Genomic DNA, 20197 nt, shown 5'->3' with positions numbered 1-20197 from the left:
TGCCTACCCCTGCTCTAGAGGTTAAGGTGTTGAGGTAGCAGTGTGGAGGCCCTAGTGTCAGTCCATGCTCAGCCATGCAAATTCTCTGGATGATCTTGGTCTGGTCACTTTCTCTTAGCCCAACATATATCAGGGGGAGAAAAAACAGGAGAAGTGATTATTATGTATGTATATGGAGATTCTCAGCCATTCAGGTCATAATTGTACCAAAGATGCTTTTTCACGAGGCAACTGGACTTTCTTGTTTTTCTTTGAAGATGTTTCACTTCTCATTCTTGGAAGAGAAGTGAAACATCTTCAAAGAAAAACAAGAAAGTCCAGTTGCTTCGTGAAAAGGCATCTTTGGGACAACTATTATGTCTGCTGAATTGAGTTCCTGGAGGAAAAGCAGATCTAAATCTAAGAAACTAATTGAAGTTTTATTTGGGTGAGAGAAGAAAGTTATTAAGAATATGAAGTGGTCAAATGATTTCTCCCTTCCTCCTTCTTCTCTCCTTCCATCTTCATTCCTTCTTTCCCCCTCCGTCCTTCCTTCCTTCCTTCCTTCCTTCCTTCCTTCCTCCCTCCCTCCCTCCCTCCCTCCCTCCCTCTTTCCCTCCTTCCCTCCCTCCCTCCCTGCATTGTTTCTTTGCAGGAATGACTGCCCTCAGCAGCACTTCCTGAAAGAACATGAGACTACAAGAAGTTGCATAAGAACATGGGTATGCCATGAACTGCAGACTGATTCTCTGTCATGCTGATGCTACCACAGGTGTCTTTGGCTATTCTAAGCCAGGGTTCTTCTAAGTTGCCGTTCCATAAGAATTAATGGAGCAATCTATTTCTGGTCCATTCAGTGTTGTACAGTTCAGTATAAGACCATTCCATCAGATGTCTTCATGAAATTAATATATACATACACATTCACAAACACCTTTTAATCTATTTTTCAATACACCTTTTAAAGGGATCAAAACAATTTTTGCCCAAATTTCATATATGCACTTCCATTTTTTTTCTAACCTGGAATTCTATTGCAAAAGTCAGAGAGATGCAAGAATTGAAGCACAATGTTTTCATCAATACCGCAATGCAGAAATTGTGAATTATTTCAAGAAACCGCAGAATTCATAACAAGGTAATGTTACAGGCATCTGCGTCCTGCTGTTTGGCTTCAAAGAGTTCCTTTAAAATGTGACTGTTAATCTCGGATATCCCAAAGCGAAATGGATTTAGGCTGAGCAAGTTGTCCTGTTTACCTGCTCAAGGGTAACCCATTTTTCCTTACCTCAAGTTTGGCAAACTTGTCCGACTTACAGCAAGAATTTTCTGCATTGATCAGCTTGGTGAGAAGAAACTCTCGGAATTCTGCATTCTAAGGAATGAAAAAAAGCAGGTCAGCTGAATAATGACCCAGTTCAAGGCTGTTCCTTGGGTGCCACTTCAGGGGGTCATCAACAGATCTTCAAAAATCTCCAGGATGAGCCAGAAATGTATTCCAAAGAATCTCCCGTGCATCAAGTAGGTGTCAACCTAATTGTCCATTTCCTACACAGAACATAGAGTTATAAGGTTGGAAGGGACATTTGAGGTCTTCTAGTCCAACCCCCTGCTTAGGCAGGAGACCCTACACCATTCCAGACAAATGGTTGTTCAAAAACGTCCAATGATAGAGCATCCATAACTTCCAGAGTTAAGCCATTCCACTGATTAATTGTTCTGTCAGGAAATTTCTCCTTAGTTTTAGGTTAAATCTCTCTTCAATGATCTTCCACCTGTTACTTTTTGTCCTGCCCTCAGGTGCTTTGGAGAATAGATTGACACCCTCTTCCCTGTGACAGTCCCTCAAGTACTGAAAGATTGCAACAACAACAACAACAACAACAATAATAGCTTGAAAGGACCTTAGAGGTCATCTAGTCCAACCCCCTGCTCAGGAAGGAAACTCTATACCATTTCAGACAAATGGCTGTCCAGTTTCTTCTTAAAAACTTAGTTCTAGATTGCTTCTCTCTTTGGTTAGTTTCCATCCGTTGCTTCTTGTCCTGCACTCAGGTGCTTTGGAGAATAGCTTGACTCCCTCTTCTTTGTGGCAGCCCCTGAGATATTGGAGCACTGCTATCATGTCACTCCTCGTCCTTCTCTTCATTAAACTAGACATACCCAATTCCAGCAGCCCTTCCTTATGTTTTAGCCTCCAGTCCCCTGATCATTTTTTGGCAGCTATAGCACACAGCTGGCTCATATTTAAGTTATTGTCCACTAGGACTCCGAGATCCCTCTCATAGTTACTACTATTGAGCAAGGTACCACCTATACTATACCTGTACATTTGGTTTTTCTTGCCTAAATGTAGAACCTTACTTTTTTCACCATTGAATTTCATTTTGTTAGATAGTGCCTCTTACAATTACTACTACTGAGCAAGGTACCACCTATACTATACCTGTGCATTTGGTTTTTCTTGCCTAAATGTAGAACCTTACTTTTTTCACCATTGAATTTCATTTTGTTAGATAGCGCCCAATGTTCAAGTTTTCAAGACTTTTCTGTACCTTAAGCCTGTCTTCTTGAGTGTTGGCTATTCCTGCCAGCTTGTCCTGCCAGTCGTCTGCAAATTTGATGAGATTGCTATCATGTTACCCGCAGTCCTTCTCTTTGTTAGAATAGTTTTGACTAGATATAACTAGTTCCCTCAATCATTCTTGATATGGTTTAGCCTCCAAATCCCTTGTCAACTTTGCTGCCCTTCTCTACACTCTTTTTATGTTCTCAATATCTTTTTTGTACTATAGGGACCAGAATTAGATGCAATATTCCAAGTGTTGCCTCGCTGGTACAGTATAGAGCAGTACTATCACCTCACATAATCTTGAAACTATCCCTCTGTTGATGCAACAGGAATATTGAGTCTTTTAAAATTGAAAAATAAAAAGCACCAACACTAGACCTGCCTACTCTGGTGACATCATTACCTAACCAGTCACATTTCATGTAAACTTAGGGACTCAATAATAATGCAAAGTAATTGACAATGATGATGATGATGATCTCCCCTGAAGGTAAAAGAATAATAAAACTGATTTGTAATCCACAACTGGGGTCCTACAATAAACTAAAATAAAAATCAACAGTCTCAGTTTGGTTTAGTGCAGTGGTTCTCAACCTGTGGGTCGGGACCCCATTTGGGGTCGAACGACCATTTCACGGGGATCGCCAAACAAGGCTGTCCACCATTTTTTCCCCTTTTCTTTGGCCACCCCCCTGGCACCCGGTGATGTATAAGTGGTTGGGGGTCACCACAACATGGGGGACTGTATTATGGGGTCGCGGCATTAGAAAGGTTGAGAACCACTGGTTTAGTGCAATACAGAAATCCCATCTACACCATGAAATTGGTATCATTTTAAGTCCCTTTTTTGGAGGTGTGTGTGGGAGATGGTTCTCCACAGACCAACCACAGTAATAAAGCTTTAGTAATTAAATGAAAAAGTAGAAATGCTATTTTATTGGTAAATCTTCCAAAAATCAATCTATTTAATTTAACCCTTCCCCCCAGATCTCCCAAATTACTTCCCATAAGAACCAAACAAACCTTGTTTTAGGATTAGGGTTGGGTCTTACTTTTTGGAATACAGGTGGGCTCGGCAGTGAAGGACCAAAAGACGGGACATCTTCTCGTGCTGTGACAGCTACCTATCCAAAACAAGGAAAGAGAAAAAGCATTTGAGTTTATGAGATATGCACAACGGCTACACGTAAAAGAACCCAGTGTAAATGCAGTTATTGTACAAAGGTCTCTCTGATTAAATTTTTGTTTTTCTCACTCTTAGCCAGCCATATAATTCTTGGAAGTCCTGAGTGAGTGTCTTTTTTAACCGCTTTGAAGAAGATAGATTATCTCTAAATGTGGAGATAATGTCCTAATGGGGACATACAAAATCTAGAAAACCTTTCTCAAGTCTTCAATCTACAAATGGGAAATAGGAATATGAAAATGTAAGCATGAACCCTAGAATTCCTCACCAGCAACGCTGATGGTTCTCCAGGCAGAGAACTATGGAAAGAGTTTCAGAGTGCAGGTATCAGGTTGGAGAAAAAAATCGTAAGGAGTCTCATCTTTTAAGGCTAACAGATGTTATTATGAGGCATAAGGTTTTAGTGAACTGTAGCTCATGGGGGGGGGGAGGTTTATTTATTTATTTTTCAAATTTATTAAGCTGCCTATCACGCAAACCAAGTGACTCTTGTTGAGGTTAAGCAGATAAAGGCTCAAGGTGGACAGACGGCAAGTACTTTGTCCCTTAACAACTGATATGTGTTTGTTCAGGCCTTCTGAAATAGCCTGGGACATATTGTTGTATGTATATTCAGCTGTCTCACGCTCAACTGTGCTGGCATATGCCTTTTGATACAAAATTGTGACTTGGGATCTGTGAGTGTCCCGGGAGGTTACATGCTCTTCAATTACTTTCCCTTTGTTTTAAGTCCTGATATCAAACTTGACCATTAATTATTTTGCACAAAGTCTGGCCTGTTTGTAGAATCCAGGGAGCCATTGCTATCACATTAGAAGAAAGTCATGTGAAGGTGATTCTAAATTTGTGTTTGAAATTGTTGGGGCCTGTGATGGTGCTGTTGGCAGTAAAACAGACATCTGATTTCCTTACATGTCCTGGTTCCCATGTTAATGTCATTGTCCTGTTTCTCGACATGTGAGGATCTGCTTCCCTTGGGTGGTTGTCTGGATGCAACTTTAGGTCTACCACCAAAAGGCCCACTGAGTTGTGCACTGATCTCGCTTGGTGGGAAGTTTAGTCTCTCAAACTCTACAGACTGGGGTGGAGTGGAGTGGAGTGGAATGGAATGGAATGGAATGGAATAGAATAGAATAGAATAGAATAGAATAGAATAGAATAGAATAGAATAGAATAGAATAGAATAGAATAGAATAGAATAGAATAGAATAGAATAGAATAGAATAGAATAGAATAGAATCTGGAATGGACCTTGGAGGTCTTCTAGTCCAACCTCCTGCTCAAGCAGGAGAACCTATACCATCTCAGACCAGTGATTGTCTTTATCCAAATGGATGGCATTCACTCAATGGACTAAACCACACATCCCCCCAAATCCTTCATCAAGCTTAATATTGACCATGTTAGCATATTGTGTGAATGCTTCAGCCAGAGGTTTCCCTAACCCAGTGTTTTTTAATCTTGGCAAATTTGTGATGGATGGGCAGCAGGGCTGGCTGAGGAATTCTGGGAATTGAAATCCACCCATCTTAAAGTTGCAAAGTTGAGAAATACCTCCATAACCTTAACACAATCTTTTGTGTGAAAGGAAGCTATTGATTGTAATATTGCAACAAGGAAGGCATTGGGACTACATTTTCTTCCACAACAGCATCGAAGGCCAAAGCAACCCAAAAAACCAAGCAATCAAATTCATCAAGGTAGTGGGGGAAAAAACTGGGAGCAGGTGGATAGTAGAAAAGATTATTCTAAATTAAACTAAATTAAATTGCCTGCATATTTGAAAGGACTGCCTCGGCAACTGGCCAAACCCAGCCACCCTGACTGATTTAAACAAAACAGGCAGGTCAAACCTGGTTACCATCTGGATAGGAGGTACTACAAAATCCCCAGAGCTATGGATTAGACTGAAAAGTTGGGAAATAGTCCAGGATGAGGCAAGGGCTAATCACTGGTGCTGTCATCATTGCCAAAAATGTAACCCAGATGTAAGTCACCAGGATTTAAGTGTGTCTGGAGACATTCTACTAATCCAGCTTAACTGATGTCAAAGTTCCTCTAGGGAGAACCTCTGGCTGGTAAAGTCATTGAACACCAAGTGAGCTCTGCACATCTGGGCAGATGGCAAGATTTCTAGCAAGACTTCTGAGTCCATAAGGAGGGCATTGCTTGCTTCCAACCAGCCTTGTCCTCAGCATTTTTCTCTCTCTCTTTCTCTCTCTAATGTATTGATTGAACAGTGCTTCACACAAAGAGAAAGAGAGATAGGCAAAGAACATATAATGCTATAAGCAGTAATACAAAACAATAATACGAATAGTAATATAACAGTAATAGGCACCTTGGGTACAGTCCCAAAACAAACAGATCACTATGTGAACATCACTTGGCATTGACAAAATAACCATTAGTCAATTGCAAAAGGCAGCTTTACTAGGTATAGCTTACATTCTGCAATGATACCTTTAACACATCCGCATGTGCCTATCCGAGGTCCATGGGAAGGACTCAATAGTGGACAAAAATGCCAAATCCAGTCAGAACATCTGGCTGACTGAGCAAGAAACCATAATATATTATTTTAAATGAATTAAAATAAAAGGCAAAACCAGTCCAAAACTGGTACAGAATTTCCATATTTCATAAGCCAAGAAAACTACACTGGTCGCTATTAACTAATGATTATAATCTATCCATAGTGGAAACAATGTGATCCTGGCCTCTGAATGTTCACTGTTCTACTTTATCCACATACATTTTCTTTCTAATCAGGCACCTGAGAAATCTCTTCCAATCCACAAGTGGGTTGTTAATTTTGCATCTCGTGTTTAAGAACTGGACTGCACAAGGCACCACGTGTTCCAGCCACTCTACAATGCAAATACTAAGCGATGCCTAAGGGCCAGAAAATTAGCCAAACCTTCTCACATACAGGTAGTCCTCACCTTATGACTGGTCACTTAGTGACCAATGTTACTGAAAAGGTAGATTTACAGCCTGGATTGGAAGTTTCAACAGTTGGGCCCCTTCTGTGACCATGTCACTGAATGCAGGAGCTCAGCAACACAGCTGCATTTACCGTCATTTGCAAGATCTCACCAGAGCACCTGGGAGAGGGGAATCCTTGTGAGCCTTTTCCTCCATCCATTATGCAGCTGCAGGCTCCGTCTTCTCTTATCTGCCTGTTCCCTAGGTAGCCTCTCTTCCTTCCATCATCCCTACATACTTTTACAGAGAGTCCTCAACTTGCAATCATTAGTGACCGTTCGAAGTTACAATGGCACTGAAAAAAAAGTGACTCAGGAACATTTTCACACTTATGACCGTTGCAGCATCCCCATGGTCACATTATTAAAATCCAGATGCTTGGCAACTAGTTCGTAGTTATGACGGTTGCGGTATCCTGGGGCCATATAATCAAGTTTTGCGGCCTTCTGACAAGCAAAGTCAATGGGGAAGCCAGATTCACTGAACTAAATTAACTGTTACTAAATCAACAACTGCAGGGATTCCCTTAACAATCGGAGCAAGAAAGGTTATAAAATGGGTTAAGACTCACTTAGCAACGGCTATTTGGGTGGGGGGTTATAACTCGAGGATTACCCGTACAACTACAACAATAATAATAATAATAAAGTTGGAAGGGACCTGGAGATCATCTAATCCAACCCCCTGCTCAGGCAGGAAACCCTATACCATTTCAGACAAATGGCTGTCCAGTCTCTTCTTAAAAACTTCCAGTGTTGGAGCATTCACCGCTTCTGGAGGCAGGTTGTTCCACTGGTTAATTGTTCTAACTGTCAGGAAGTTTCTCCTTAGTTCTAGGTTGCTTCTCTCCTTGATTAGTTTCCATCCGTTGCTTCTCGTCCTGCCTTCAGGTGCTTTGGAGAATAGCTTGACTCTGTCAAGCTCCTGAAGGCTTGACATGCAAACGGGGATGGGGGGAAGCAGACGACAGCCCACTAACCCCGGAAATTGCCGAGCCGCACGCCACCACAGCCAAAGCCCAAACCGAACGGGGCTTCGCAACAAATCTGCCTCTCCTGGAAGCCGTGCAAGTGCGGACGGGTGCCGGTCCGCACGCAAGCCCGAACTCCGCCGAGGACCAGCTGTTGCCGGCAAGTCGGATGACCGCCGGCGCGCCGACGCGGAACGGGAGTGGAACGATGAAGGACTGCGGCACGGGGCCTTACAAGGACTCTATACCCCTGCAGGAGAATCCAGCGTGGGCGAGGGGCAGGGGATACTTACCAGACAGGTGGGCCAGCAGGCAGGGAAAGTTTGGCAGCGGGAAGAGAGCACGGGGACCGGACGCACGGACAGAGGGATGCGGGGGCAGGGCTCCGTCAGTGAAAGGGAGAGCACAGGGGAAGGGTGGGGCATATATTGAGTTGGGGCAGATGTCGGTTTGGAGCTGGGGGCGGGAGAACGGGGTGTGGCACACAGTTATAGAGCACTGGGAGAAAACCACTCCCAGTGCTGACTTTTTTTCATCCTCAAAATAAATCCGTCAATGAGTTCAGTGCGTACCGGCGTTCCTTTGTTCCTACTTACGGACAACAGCGGATGCATTGACAGACTCCCTCTTCTTTGGGGCAGCCCCTGAGATATTGGAAGACTGCTATCATGTCCCCCCTCGTCCTTCTGTTCATTAAACTAAACATACCAGATTCCAGCAGCCCTTCCTTATATGTTTTAGCCTCCAGTCCCCTAATCTTCTTTGTTGCTCTTCTCTGCACTCTTTCTAGAGTCTCAACATCTTTTTTACATCGTGGTGACCAAAACTGGATGCAGTATTCCAAGTGTGGCCTTACCAAGGCATAAAGTGGTATTCTTTTCTCCAGATATGGGACAACAGACAGAAAGTGGCAAACCAACAAATCCACAATAATCTGCAAATGCCAGAAGGGGCACATAGCCCCGGAAAGGTGGCTACTGGCTACTTGCTCCGCAACCTTCAGTCAAGCTGACTTTGCTAAGGCTTCAAGGGCAGATGTATGCTACATGCCTCTGGGCATTTAATGACATTTCCTGCCAACAAGCAGATAGGCTAACCACACTGCTGAGGGCACCAGCTGCTTCTCCAAGAATAAATAATCATTTTCACAAAGGCTTAGTAGGAACTCTTTATCTCTGGTCAAACAGGTACATTTTTCAAAGCCACCAAAGCGCTTATTTGTCAGTTGAAAAATAGATGTGGGCACACACATATACACACCAGGGACACACACACACACACACACACACACACACACACACACACACACTTCTACTTTTCTCACCCACTTACTTTATAGGACGTATTATCCATTTCTGGATTTTCTGCCTGGACAACAATATAGGCGTGCAGAAAATTTGAAGCAATCATATCCGGAACAAAGGGAGTATTTTCGTCTTGGAATATAATAGCCACAATGTCATTGCCAATGTGTCTTTTCCGTTGAAGCTGCGAAGGTTAAAAGAAAGAGACATACACATCTCCAGATGATAGTTCTTAAACAGAAAAACATTCCAATTTTTACTCATTACTGCCGAGTTTTTCTAACTTTAACGGCAAGATGAAGCATGCCTGGCTTAAGAATGAGCCCCTCCCCTTTCTTGTATACACACACACACACACATACACACAGAAGAAAGGACTGCTTTTTCACAGTATCCTTAACCAGTATGAGAAGTTTTATATCTAAATATATTTTATTCTTTATACTCTTTCCATCTTCTCTTAAAACATTAAGAGAATCCACAATGGTCTGAGAATCAGTGTCTCCACTAGATAACTGATAGTCAAGCTGAAACTAAATTAATCAACTAAATTTAGCAAACCCCCCAAATAAGTTACCCAGACCTAATCCACATATCGAAGGATAAGGTCTGCAAACACAGAGTTAATTAAATTAGGTCTCCCACAGGAACTGCATGTTCACAAGGATAAACATACCTACGCACACAAATGCCCCTCAGGTGTCACCCCCCCTAGAATCAGCACATAGACACTTCACCCCGAATAAGCTGCCCCTATAAAAAAATCTGCTGTTATACCCCATTTCTCTGCAGCTGCCCCTAAAGGCAAACTCTTTGCTTTTAGGAATAAATATTTCTTCTTTCCTGAAGATCTCCTGTTTGATTCTCATTTTTATTTATTCTTGCGCAGCCCCAGCTCAAATTGGAACCCCAAATTATTCTTCTGACACCAGGTTTGGGAAAGACCAAGTAACTGCATTTGTGCAAAAAGCAAAGCTTAAATTTAGTCATTCTTTCCATGCTGTAGCAAACTGCCACTCCAGACATTTGATGAGTTTAAGGCTCTGGACATGAAGTGAACCCAGAAAATGAATTGGTCTAATAAGCCAAGTTAGTAAGAGTTAAGGTTCTGCCCTATGTGGGGGAGTGCACATCTGGCCAGCAATTCAAAAGCAACAACAGCCTTCAGCCACCCAAGTTAACGGCACAAAAATATGTGCACTTGTGTGTATGCATATACATGTTTGTATTTATAATTCTAACTGGGAATGATACCCACCCTTGATGATGCACAGGTTAAAAAAAGGAACGGGGTTATCAAAAGGAACATTTGTAGAAATTCCCATGAATCTGCATAAAACCCTTTTTCACAAACGATGCAGAAATGGGGCATAAGGAACCTACAGTTTCATAAAACGAGAATCTGGGTGCAAAATATAAAGGAACAAAACGGCAAGCTTCTGCAAGAGGAAATTTGGTCTCTAAAAGACAGAAATAAAAGGAAAAACAAGCATCCGTCTGTCTGTGCAACTTCCCTGAAGAGGGTTATTCAATCACAAGGCCTGAGCACACTGGGCGAAAGCAATTCACACTTTTCCTTCCATTACCGGTTACACAATGTTCACTTTGCCACACCATCCCTTGTGCTGCCCTGGTATTGTATCTCGAAAGAGAAAGGTCAGCTCTTACTTACCTGCTGGGTATCACCCTCTGTGAAGGGAAGCTTGGTGGAGACGTGGAACATAATTTCTCTGTCCCTGAACACCGTGTATACCGATTCTGTGCCTGTCTGGGCGTGAGTGACATCTAGGCCCCCTCGAAAGCTGAAAAGGAATCAGAACAAGATTGGAGACCTTTGGTACTAGGGGAAAGAAAGAAAGAAAGAAAGAAAGAAAGAAAGAAAGAAAGAAAGAAAGAAAGAAAGAAAGAAAGAAAGAAAGAAAGAAAGAAAGAAAGAAAGAGGGCGGGAGGGAGGGAGGGAGGGAGGGAGGGAGGGAGGGAGGGAGGGAGGAAGGAAGGAAGGAAGGAAGGAAGGAAGGAAGGAAGGAAGGAAGGAAGGAAGGAAAGAAGGAAGGAGCCATGTGAATGATTACTTGCTTAACTTACCCCTTGAAATCCTGTAGTGTAATGGTTTCTCCCAACAAGTTCAAGAAGTTTTGGAAGGCAGGACTCTCTTCATTGTTCCCAAACAATTCTTCTTCCTGTGTCTGGAAAGACAAAGCAATTCCAAACAAAACTCATCTTTATTTTGAAACGACCAGCAGCAAAACTAAATTTTGGAAGAGATTATTCCTATAATAATAATAATAATAATAATAATAATAATAATAATAATAATAATAATAATAATAATAATAATAATAATAATAATAATAGTAATAGTAAAGTTGGAAGGGACCTTGGAGGTCATCTAGTCCAACCCCCTGCTCGGGCAGAAAACCCTACACCATTTCGGACAAATGGCTGTCCAGTCTCTTCTTAAAAACTTCCAGTGTTGGAGCATTTACTGCTTCTGGAGGCAAGCTGTTCCACTGATTAATTGTTCTCACTGTCAGGAAGTTTCTCCTTAGTTCTAGGTTGCTTCTCTCCTTGATTAGTTTCCACCCGTTGCTTCTTGTCCTGCCTTCAGGTGCTTTGGAAAATAGCTTCATTCCCTCTTCTTTATGGCAGCCCCTGAGATATTGGAATACTGCTATCATGTCCCCCCTTGTCCTTCTCTTCGTTAAACTAGACATACCCAATTCTCGCAACCGTTCATTATATGTTTTAGCCTCCAGTCCCCTAATCATCTTTGTTGCTCTTCTCTGTACTCTTTCTAGAGTCTCAACATCTTTTTTACATCGTGGTGACCAAAACTGGATGCAGTATTCCAAGTGTGGCCTTACCAAGGCATTGAAGAGTGGTATTAATACTTCACGTGATCTTGATTCTATCCCTCTGTTAATGCAGCCTAGCACTGTGTTGGCCTTTTTGGCAGCTGCAGCACACTGCTGGCTAATATTTAAGTGATTGTCTACTAGGACTCCGAGGTCCCTCTCACAGTTACTACTATTGAGCATGGTGCCACCTATGCTGTACTTGTGCATTTGGTTTTTATGGTGGGAGGTAATCAACTTCCTCTCTAAATAAGTATTGTCACTAACTAGTTATCTACTCCTCTCTCTAGACCAGTGGTTCTCAACCTTTTTAATGCTGCGACCCCCAACCGGTCATAAGTCGAGGACTACTCAACCGGTCATAAGTCGAGGACTATTCAACTGGTGCAGCACCGTTTGCAGAATGGGACTTTTGGCAGGCTCAGCAGGGCAGAGACAGCCTGGACAATTCCTACTGGCTTTTGAAAGCCAATAGAATTAGACTCTATTCAAGAGAGTCTATTCTATTGGCTTTCAAAAGCCAATAGCATAAAAGGGAGTAGCACAGCTAAGGAAAAAGGGAAAAAATGGCGGACTGCGTTGTTTGACGACCCCCGTGAAATGGTCGTTCGACCCCAAATGGGGTCCCAACCCACAGGTTGAGAACCACTGCTCTAGACAGAGAGGGAGGGAGGGGGGAGGGAGGGAGGGAGGGAGGGAGGGAGGGAGGGAGGGAGGGAGGAAAGAAAAGATGTTCAGAAGAGTGATTATTCTTTTTTTCCACAGCATAGGTGGAGCTGGACCAAGAAATTCTACAAACTCTTTTTTATTGGCTATTGTTTATTCTTTTATTGCTTTTTAAAATAATGACAAAAACAGGACAACAACCACAAAGATAAAAATGTATAGTCAAATAAATAAAAGGCATAAAAATGGCTTTTAAAAAAGTGAAAAAAACCAACAAAGAAAAAAAGTACATCATTTTAGCAATATAGTTACAATTCTTTATAAGTTATCTAATGCAGTTATTATTCACACACATACACATATATAAAAAAACATTTATACTATGTTAATGATCATTTTTTTAACCACAGAATTGTTGAACTCCACACATTTTAAAGTGGCTATGATTGAGAAAAGCTTCCTTAAACGGTCAAATCACCACCAAAACAACAGAAATATTATTGCTCCAATAAAAGAAATCACTCACTTGCTTAAACTTCTGGTAAATCACCCCAAACTTGAATGTGTTGTTAAGTTCATGTTCATCGTAGGATACTATCAATTGTGATGCCTGAAGTAGGAGAAAGAAGAAGGAGGGAGTCATAGAATAATTTGTAAAGAAAGAAAGTCCTTTAATAAATTTGGGAAGTATCCCTTTTTGGGGGGGGGGGGGAAGTTGCAGACAAAAGCAAAAGGTCTCGACTTATACTCATTAATTTAGTGACTGTTCAAAGGTACAGTGGCACTGAAAAGGTGACTTACAACCAATCCTCACACTTACGACCATTACAGCATCTCTGTGGTCACATGATCAAAATTTGGGCTCTTGACAACCAACATGCATTTACAACAGTTGCAAAGTCCCAGGGTCATGTGATCACCATTTATGACCTTTCCAGGTGGCTTCCAACGAGCTAAGTCAATGGGGAAAGCCAGATTCGCTTAACAACAACATGATTCACTTAACAACTGGAGAGATTCGCTTAACAACTGTGGCAAAAAAATGTCATAAAATCGGGTACAACTCCCTTAACCATTGCCTTGCTTAGCAAAGCAAATTCTGGTCCCAACTGTCATAAGTCAAGGACACCCGTAGAGAACATGCTTCAAGGGTATAGAAATCCCGTATTTGTTCACTGGCCTATTTTTTTTATATAATTTATTATTTTATTTATCACATTTTTGAAACCACTCATCTTTGTCACAGAGGAACTCTTCTTAATATTTAACTTAGAAAAGCCTCTGTTGGAGAATAACTGTAATTCCAGAGCCAGGCACATACAGTAGACCTACTTTAAAATGTAAGAATTTCAATCACTGAAGCTCTCTGTTATCAGGTACAGACCAATGTCTGAATCTCTTTCCCTGTATTCTGAAGCTTCTGCTCCATCTCTCACTTCATCACCTAAAATGTTGAAGAACATCTGAGCTACAGATTCCCTGAGGCCTCTAGTCCTATAGGATGACCTGACTGTATTTCCCGAAGCTCCTTGCACAGGTGTAGTACAGAAAAGACAGGCAACAAAAAGAACAAAACCAGGAATACATTTCGAAGACGCCTCTATTTGGAATGAGGCTTTTCAGACACATTCCAAACCAACCTTGTCCAAAGAAGGTTTCAATAGAAGGAAATATTTGTAGTTCAGGGTTGAACTATGGGGTCCGTGGTGTTTTCTGAGCTTGGTGGTTTTCTTGCAGACATTTCATTAGTGCACTGATGACGTTACCTAGTTTGGTAATGAAATGTCTGCAAGAAAACTAACAAGCACCAAGGACCCCACACAGAAGGTTCCCTTCTCAAGCTGCTCCATTCTCAACCATGCCTCTCTCTTTTCTCTATCCATCATCATGCCATCCTTTGCTGTAGCTACTCTAACCCTCTCCTTTTGCAATACCTCGCCTGAAAACTTCTGATCGCATCCCATCAGTAGAGCTGAGCACTCAAAAATGACTTTGCTCAACATCTTTAGTTATCTGATCTCCCTGAAAGCTGCTGTCAATTCAAATGTTTATGCTGGTCCTTAGTTTCTGTTGCATACCTGCAAAAAGTAGAGCAAGGCCATCCATATTTTCACTAACTCCACTTATCAGATTCTTTAGCCTGCTTTTATGATAACCATCCTCTTCCTGCAAAGCTCTTTTAGGTTCAGATTCATTTTTTTCTTGAGTGGGGGTCAAAAATAAGTCAGACTAAGCAGGTAAATCAACCCAACTCTGATCTAATTGCATTCTCTTTTCAGGTGCCTAGGGAATTTATCGTTAATCCCAGGTGACAATTCTGAGGCATATGCTGCAAATTGATGAAAATCTCTCTCCTGGCCATTTTTGTGCCTCTCCACGATATTTAGAATCAGGGAAGCCTACGTTCACAAATTGGTGCATTTCAATTCTACAGATAAACCTGTGTGCGTGCAGTTCATAGAATCAGGGGGCTGAAAAGGACCTTGGAAATCTTCTAGCATAGTTTAATCTGCACATCAATTTCCTTCTGGAATTAGGTTTGTGCATCATTGCTTAGCTTACCTTGGGATAGAGCACGGGGTGAAACTTTAATCCAGTGGCGTCATCACAGAAGGCCTGTTTAGAAACACAGCAAATGGTAAGTGAGAATTTAGGACCCCAGAGACATAGCAGCCCTTTGGAGAAAGTCAAGCAGCCCTTTACAAACACCCCTTTGGGGGAAGTCAAAGATAATACAAAACAAGCAAAATAACTTTCTTTGTTGTATCACAATTGTGGAATTGATTTAGGCCAATGAAGGGGTAGGTGGGGATCTGAGAGACAGCAACTTTTCTTCTAGATTTTCCCCACCCTAAACAGCATACATTATTTTTGGATGATAATAACTTGCTTCATCATCATCATCATCATCATCATCATCATCATTATTATTATTATTATTATGTAGTAGTAGTAGTAGTAGTAGTAGTAGTAGTAGTAGTAGTAGTAGTATATGGCATTGTTACATTACCCAAGAGACTACAGTGTTACATTACCAATTGTTACATTACCCAAGTGACTCACTGGAGAAGGGCCTAATACTGGGAAAGATTGAGGGCAATAGAAGAAGGGGACGACAGAGAAGGAGGTGGCTGGATGGAGTCACTGAAGCAGTAGGCGTGAGCTTAAATGGACTCCAGAAGATGGTAGAGGACAGGAAGGCCTGGAGGAACGTTGTCCATGGGGTCGCGATGGGTCAGGCACGACTTCGCAACTAACAACAACACCAAAGTACCTGGCTGCCAAAGTACCAGTTCTGTTGTAGGAAACGCTAGCGCACTTCCCATGGTGCACCTCTAGAGGGCGATCTGGCTTCACACCAGAAAGAAAGACAAGGGTCTCTTCCTGCAGTGTCATCCAAAGCCCCCTTCCTCCCTGGAGCCGCCTCACCAATAGACACCACAACGGGGAAAGTTCAGGGGGCAGGAATCTGACTGCCTGCACCGAGCAGCAGCTCATTCCACCCTCTGAAGTGGTACCTATTTTATCTACTCACACAGAACATGCTCTCGAACTGTTAGGTGGACAGAAGCTGAGGTGAGTGACAGGAACTCACCCCGACAGGCAATGCTAGGACTCAAACCACTGGAGCAGAAATCATCTCCAGTGTCATTAAGACACTGAGCCATGTATAACTTGCCCTAATAAATATGAACTGCCTCTTTACTATGGATCTAATTTCTAGTTTCACATTTTTACCACTCTACCCCAACAGTGTCCACCTCAACTGTCTGTACCAAGGGTAGGCAACCTTGGCTCTTTTATGACTCGTGGACTTCAACTCCCAGAATTCCTGAGCCAGCTATGCTGAGGAGAAAGGGAGAGGTTTCCATGCTGAGCCATGCCGGCTCAGGAATTCTGGGAGTTGAAGTCCACGAATCATAAAAGAGCCAAGGTTGCCTACCCCTGGTCTGTACCAAAGACACCTTTGGAGCCAAAGCTGTCCAGCTTATATGTTTTTGTCTGTGTTTAATTCTTGTTTCCATCGTGATCATTTTTCCTTGCAATCACTGATGTTTGGGGGGATGTATTTTCTGTAATGATAAAGCCCAACCTCTAAAATCTCAGTCTACTAAGGATCACAACCACGATCGTTAGGATTATAACTCCAAGCAACCTACCTTTGCAATCTGAGGAATGTTGGGCAGCTTGCTGAGTCCAGCTAAAGGGATTCTTTCATGTAATGTTTTTACTTTGGACCTATGGAAGGCCAAAAGAGAGAATCAGACATAGGCGGTGACAGTGTAGCAATATCGCTAGGTTCTATTAAAACGAAAAGATCGGTAGATTGTTTTGAACCTTTCAGAAAGGTTTCATTTGGACATGGTTGTTACGGTTACCATCTCCAGTTCCCGTTTCCTTTGAAACATCAGTAATTTGTTGGGGGAATAAGAGGATAAGACATTACGGACAGAAGAAACGGTGCTATATATAATTGATATTTTCCAATATCTTTTCAAGGGATTGTTTTCCTACTGATTTCCTTGGGCTTTACTGTAGGTCAAGCAAACAATGTTCATTGCCAAACTCATTACCAAAGAACAAACTTAAAGGGCTGTTAAATAATTTTTAAAGCCCAAAGAAACTCAGATCCATCATTAAGCGGCTACAGAACATCCTGTTGTCTTCACTTCATCTCTCTCATGTAGCAAAAACTTTTGGACTCCATAGAAACTTCAGCACACCCAAAGGGTCCTCAAGGATGCGCTGTCATCTTTTAATATACAGTATCATCTTGTTGTCAATCCAAATCAACCCACTGAACAAGGCTGGTGAGAACAGCCCCCAAGGATTTGCATCAGTGAGGAAAAGCCATGGGTCAACTGATTGAGAGGGAGATGTTTACTCAACCGTGGCAACTTGAAAATGTGTGGACTTCAACTCCTAGAATTCCCTAGCCAGCATCATCCACTTATCCAAGTCCACACATCTTCAAGTTGCTAAGGTTGACAAACACAGGTCTATGATCATTTGCCAAGGCCAACTCACTGTGGCCACGTCTCCGCGGCCAATTCACCGCAGCAAACTTGCCGCAGCCAACTCGGCACAGGACAAGAGTTACACTAAACTTCTTGACAGTTAGAACAATTAACCAGTGGAACAACCTGCCTCCAGAAGCTGTGAATGCTCCAACACTGGAAGTTTTTAAGAAGAGACTGGACAGCCATTTGTCTGAAATAGTATAGGGTTTCCTGCCTGAGCAGGGGGCTGGACTAGATGACCTCCAAGGTCCCTTCCAACTTATTATTATTATTATTATTATTATTATTATTATTATTATTATTATTATTATTATTATATCAAAAATAGTGGGATAGAAACATTGAGGAAAGGATGCAAAAGCAGGGACAGAAAGGAATGTGAATGGCAAAAATTATTATTTTTTACTTATTTTAAGTAATTAAATAGAATTGTGAAATCATCCCACAGTGAGTTGTCCCATGGTGAGTTGGCCGTAGTGAGTTGTCCTGCAGAGAATTGCCTATAGTTAGTTGGCTGTGGCAAGTTGGCTGTGGTGTGTTGGCCTCAGCGAGTTGGCTGTGGAAAGTTGCTCCATTCTGGAAAAACACTGCCCTAGGTATGAGAAGATGGAAGATCTTTTCATCCTACTATTAATATACTTATTTCAGTATCTCCAGGATGATCTACAGTGACCAATGACCCTACAGTTATGGTGGCATGCCTTTCATTTAAGGTATTCAAGCAGAGTAGATTCCTACACAGAGAGATGAGAATGAATTCCTTGACCTAACAGTCCCTTTATAGTACTATGATTCTAAAAGAAGGCAACTTGGTGGATTCCAGATCTTGCAGTCTCAGAAATTGCTTACAGGAAGTCCTTGATTTACAACCATAATTGAGCCTACAACTTTGGTTGTAAGTCATGAAAGTTATAAAACAGGTCACCATATGACCCCACCCCCAATTTTACAACTTTTTTTGTAGTTGTTGAATGCCACAGTCATTGTTCACTATGGGGCAGTTCTGACAAAAACGTCATAAATTGTGCTCCTGTGACCATGGGACCTGCAAACAATTGTAAATGCGGACCAATTGCAGAGTGCCCAAAAGCACTAAGTAACCAGTCATAAGTCAAAGAGTACTGTATATGAAGTCTTATTTGGCTGTTGTTGTCTTACTAATGCATCATATAGGTGCTCTTTCCAAGTCTATAAATGCCAGAGGTCAGATTGGGATCTTCTATGTACAAATCTCTTTATTGCTCAACACAATAAACCACAAACCAGCCCATCACATCTCAACCAGGAGTACTAGGCATATTCAGCCTGTGTGCTCTATCATTCAACACGTCATGCAAATAGTTTAATGGAAGCATGTTTAAGTCCACCCCTGGATAAATGCATAGTAGAAAGTCATGTTCTAACTCTACAGTTGGATATGCACAGGGCACTGGTGTGCTTTAACACAGCTGTCAAGCCCTTATATATCAACCACAACAGTAGGCTTCCAATACACTTAGTCCTTGACTTATGACCACAATGCCCAAAATTTCTCTGGCTGAGATGGTTGTTAAGTGAATTTTGCCCCATTTTATGACCTTTCTTGCCACAGTTGTTAAATGAATTAGTGCAGTTCTTAAGTTAGTAACACAGTTGTTAAGTGAATCTTGGCTTCCCCATTGACTTTGCTTGTCAGAAGGTCACAAAAGGGGATCACATGACTCCAGGACACTGCAACCATACGAGTCAGTCACCAAGCCTTTTGATCATGTGACCACGGGGCTACTGCAATAGTCGTAAATGTGAAAAATGGTCATAAGTCACTTTTTTCAGTGCTGTTGTAAATTCAAATGATTACTTAATGAACTGATGTAAGTTAAGGTCTACCTGTATTAGACAAGGTCAAAAAGAAATAAGTAATGTTATAATTCAGCTCAGTGTAAGAATTTAATGCCAGTGACAATATGTCCTCTAGGTTGTTGGGATTAAACTCCCAGAATTCAAATCATAATGGCCAATCTTGACCGGGAATTATTTAGCTGTAGTACACAAACTTCAATCAGCAAAAGTTAACATTTATCTGTCCAATCATGTTCCACTCATCTACATTTCTTGGCCGAAGGCACCAGAGTTATCCGAAGACATTTTCCGTGTCAGATGGCCAGCATGGCTATAGGCCAAAGGCGCGGGGAACACTGTTGCCTTCCCACCAAAGTGGTACCTATTAATCTACTTGCATTTGCATGCTTTCCAACTGCTAGGTGGGCAGGAGCTGGGGCAAGGAACGGGAACTCACCCCCGTCATGTGGCACCAGGTCTTGAACCTGGGTGTCAATTTTCCAGCTGACAAGCTCAGTGTCTTTAATTGCTGAGCCATCATGCCCCTTCTTTAAAAAGTATTCATACTGAAATGCTGCCAGAGAAATTAATGAACAGAACTTTCAATAGAGTAGAGTAGAGTAGAGTAGAGTAGAATAAGAGTAGAATAGAATAGGAGTAGAGTAGAATAAGAGTAGAATAGAACAGAATAGAATAGAATAGAATAAGAATAAGAATAGAATAGAATAGAATAGAATAGAATAGACGTAGAGTAGAGTAGAGTAGAGTAGAGTAGAGTAGAGTAGAATAGAACAGAACAGAACAGAATAGACGTAGAGTAGAGTAGAGTAGAGTAGAG

At 41.8% G+C, this 20197-nt stretch overlaps 1 protein-coding gene across 11 annotated transcripts in view; it reads right to left on the bottom strand.

Annotated features, from left to right (window-relative positions):
- The window catches only part of RAP1GAP2 (RAP1 GTPase activating protein 2), a 325705-nt gene that overhangs the window by 31504 nt on the left and 274004 nt on the right, over nucleotides 1–20197 (bottom strand). For all 11 annotated transcript variants that reach the window (XM_039341916.1, XM_039341924.1, XM_039341835.1 and 8 more), the window contains 8 exons: nucleotides 16681–16759; nucleotides 15083–15136; nucleotides 13047–13130; nucleotides 11085–11185; nucleotides 10672–10801; nucleotides 9028–9183; nucleotides 3604–3675; nucleotides 1268–1354 (listed from right to left, as the gene is read on the bottom strand). In XM_039341916.1, the coding sequence (XP_039197850.1) occupies nucleotides 1268–1354; nucleotides 3604–3675; nucleotides 9028–9183; nucleotides 10672–10801; nucleotides 11085–11185; nucleotides 13047–13130; nucleotides 15083–15136; nucleotides 16681–16759 (763 nt within the window). The remainder of the gene's footprint in view (nucleotides 1–1267; nucleotides 1355–3603; nucleotides 3676–9027; nucleotides 9184–10671; nucleotides 10802–11084; nucleotides 11186–13046; nucleotides 13131–15082; nucleotides 15137–16680; nucleotides 16760–20197) is intronic.

This window comes from Crotalus tigris, unplaced genomic scaffold, assembly GCF_016545835.1.
Source record: "Crotalus tigris isolate CLP2741 ecotype Arizona unplaced genomic scaffold, ASM1654583v1 scf7180000017550.10884619, whole genome shotgun sequence".
Classification (NCBI taxonomy): domain Eukaryota; kingdom Metazoa; phylum Chordata; class Lepidosauria; order Squamata; family Viperidae; genus Crotalus; species Crotalus tigris.
Note: the sequence above shows the minus strand (reverse complement) of the source record. Positions and strands in the feature narration are given on the sequence as shown.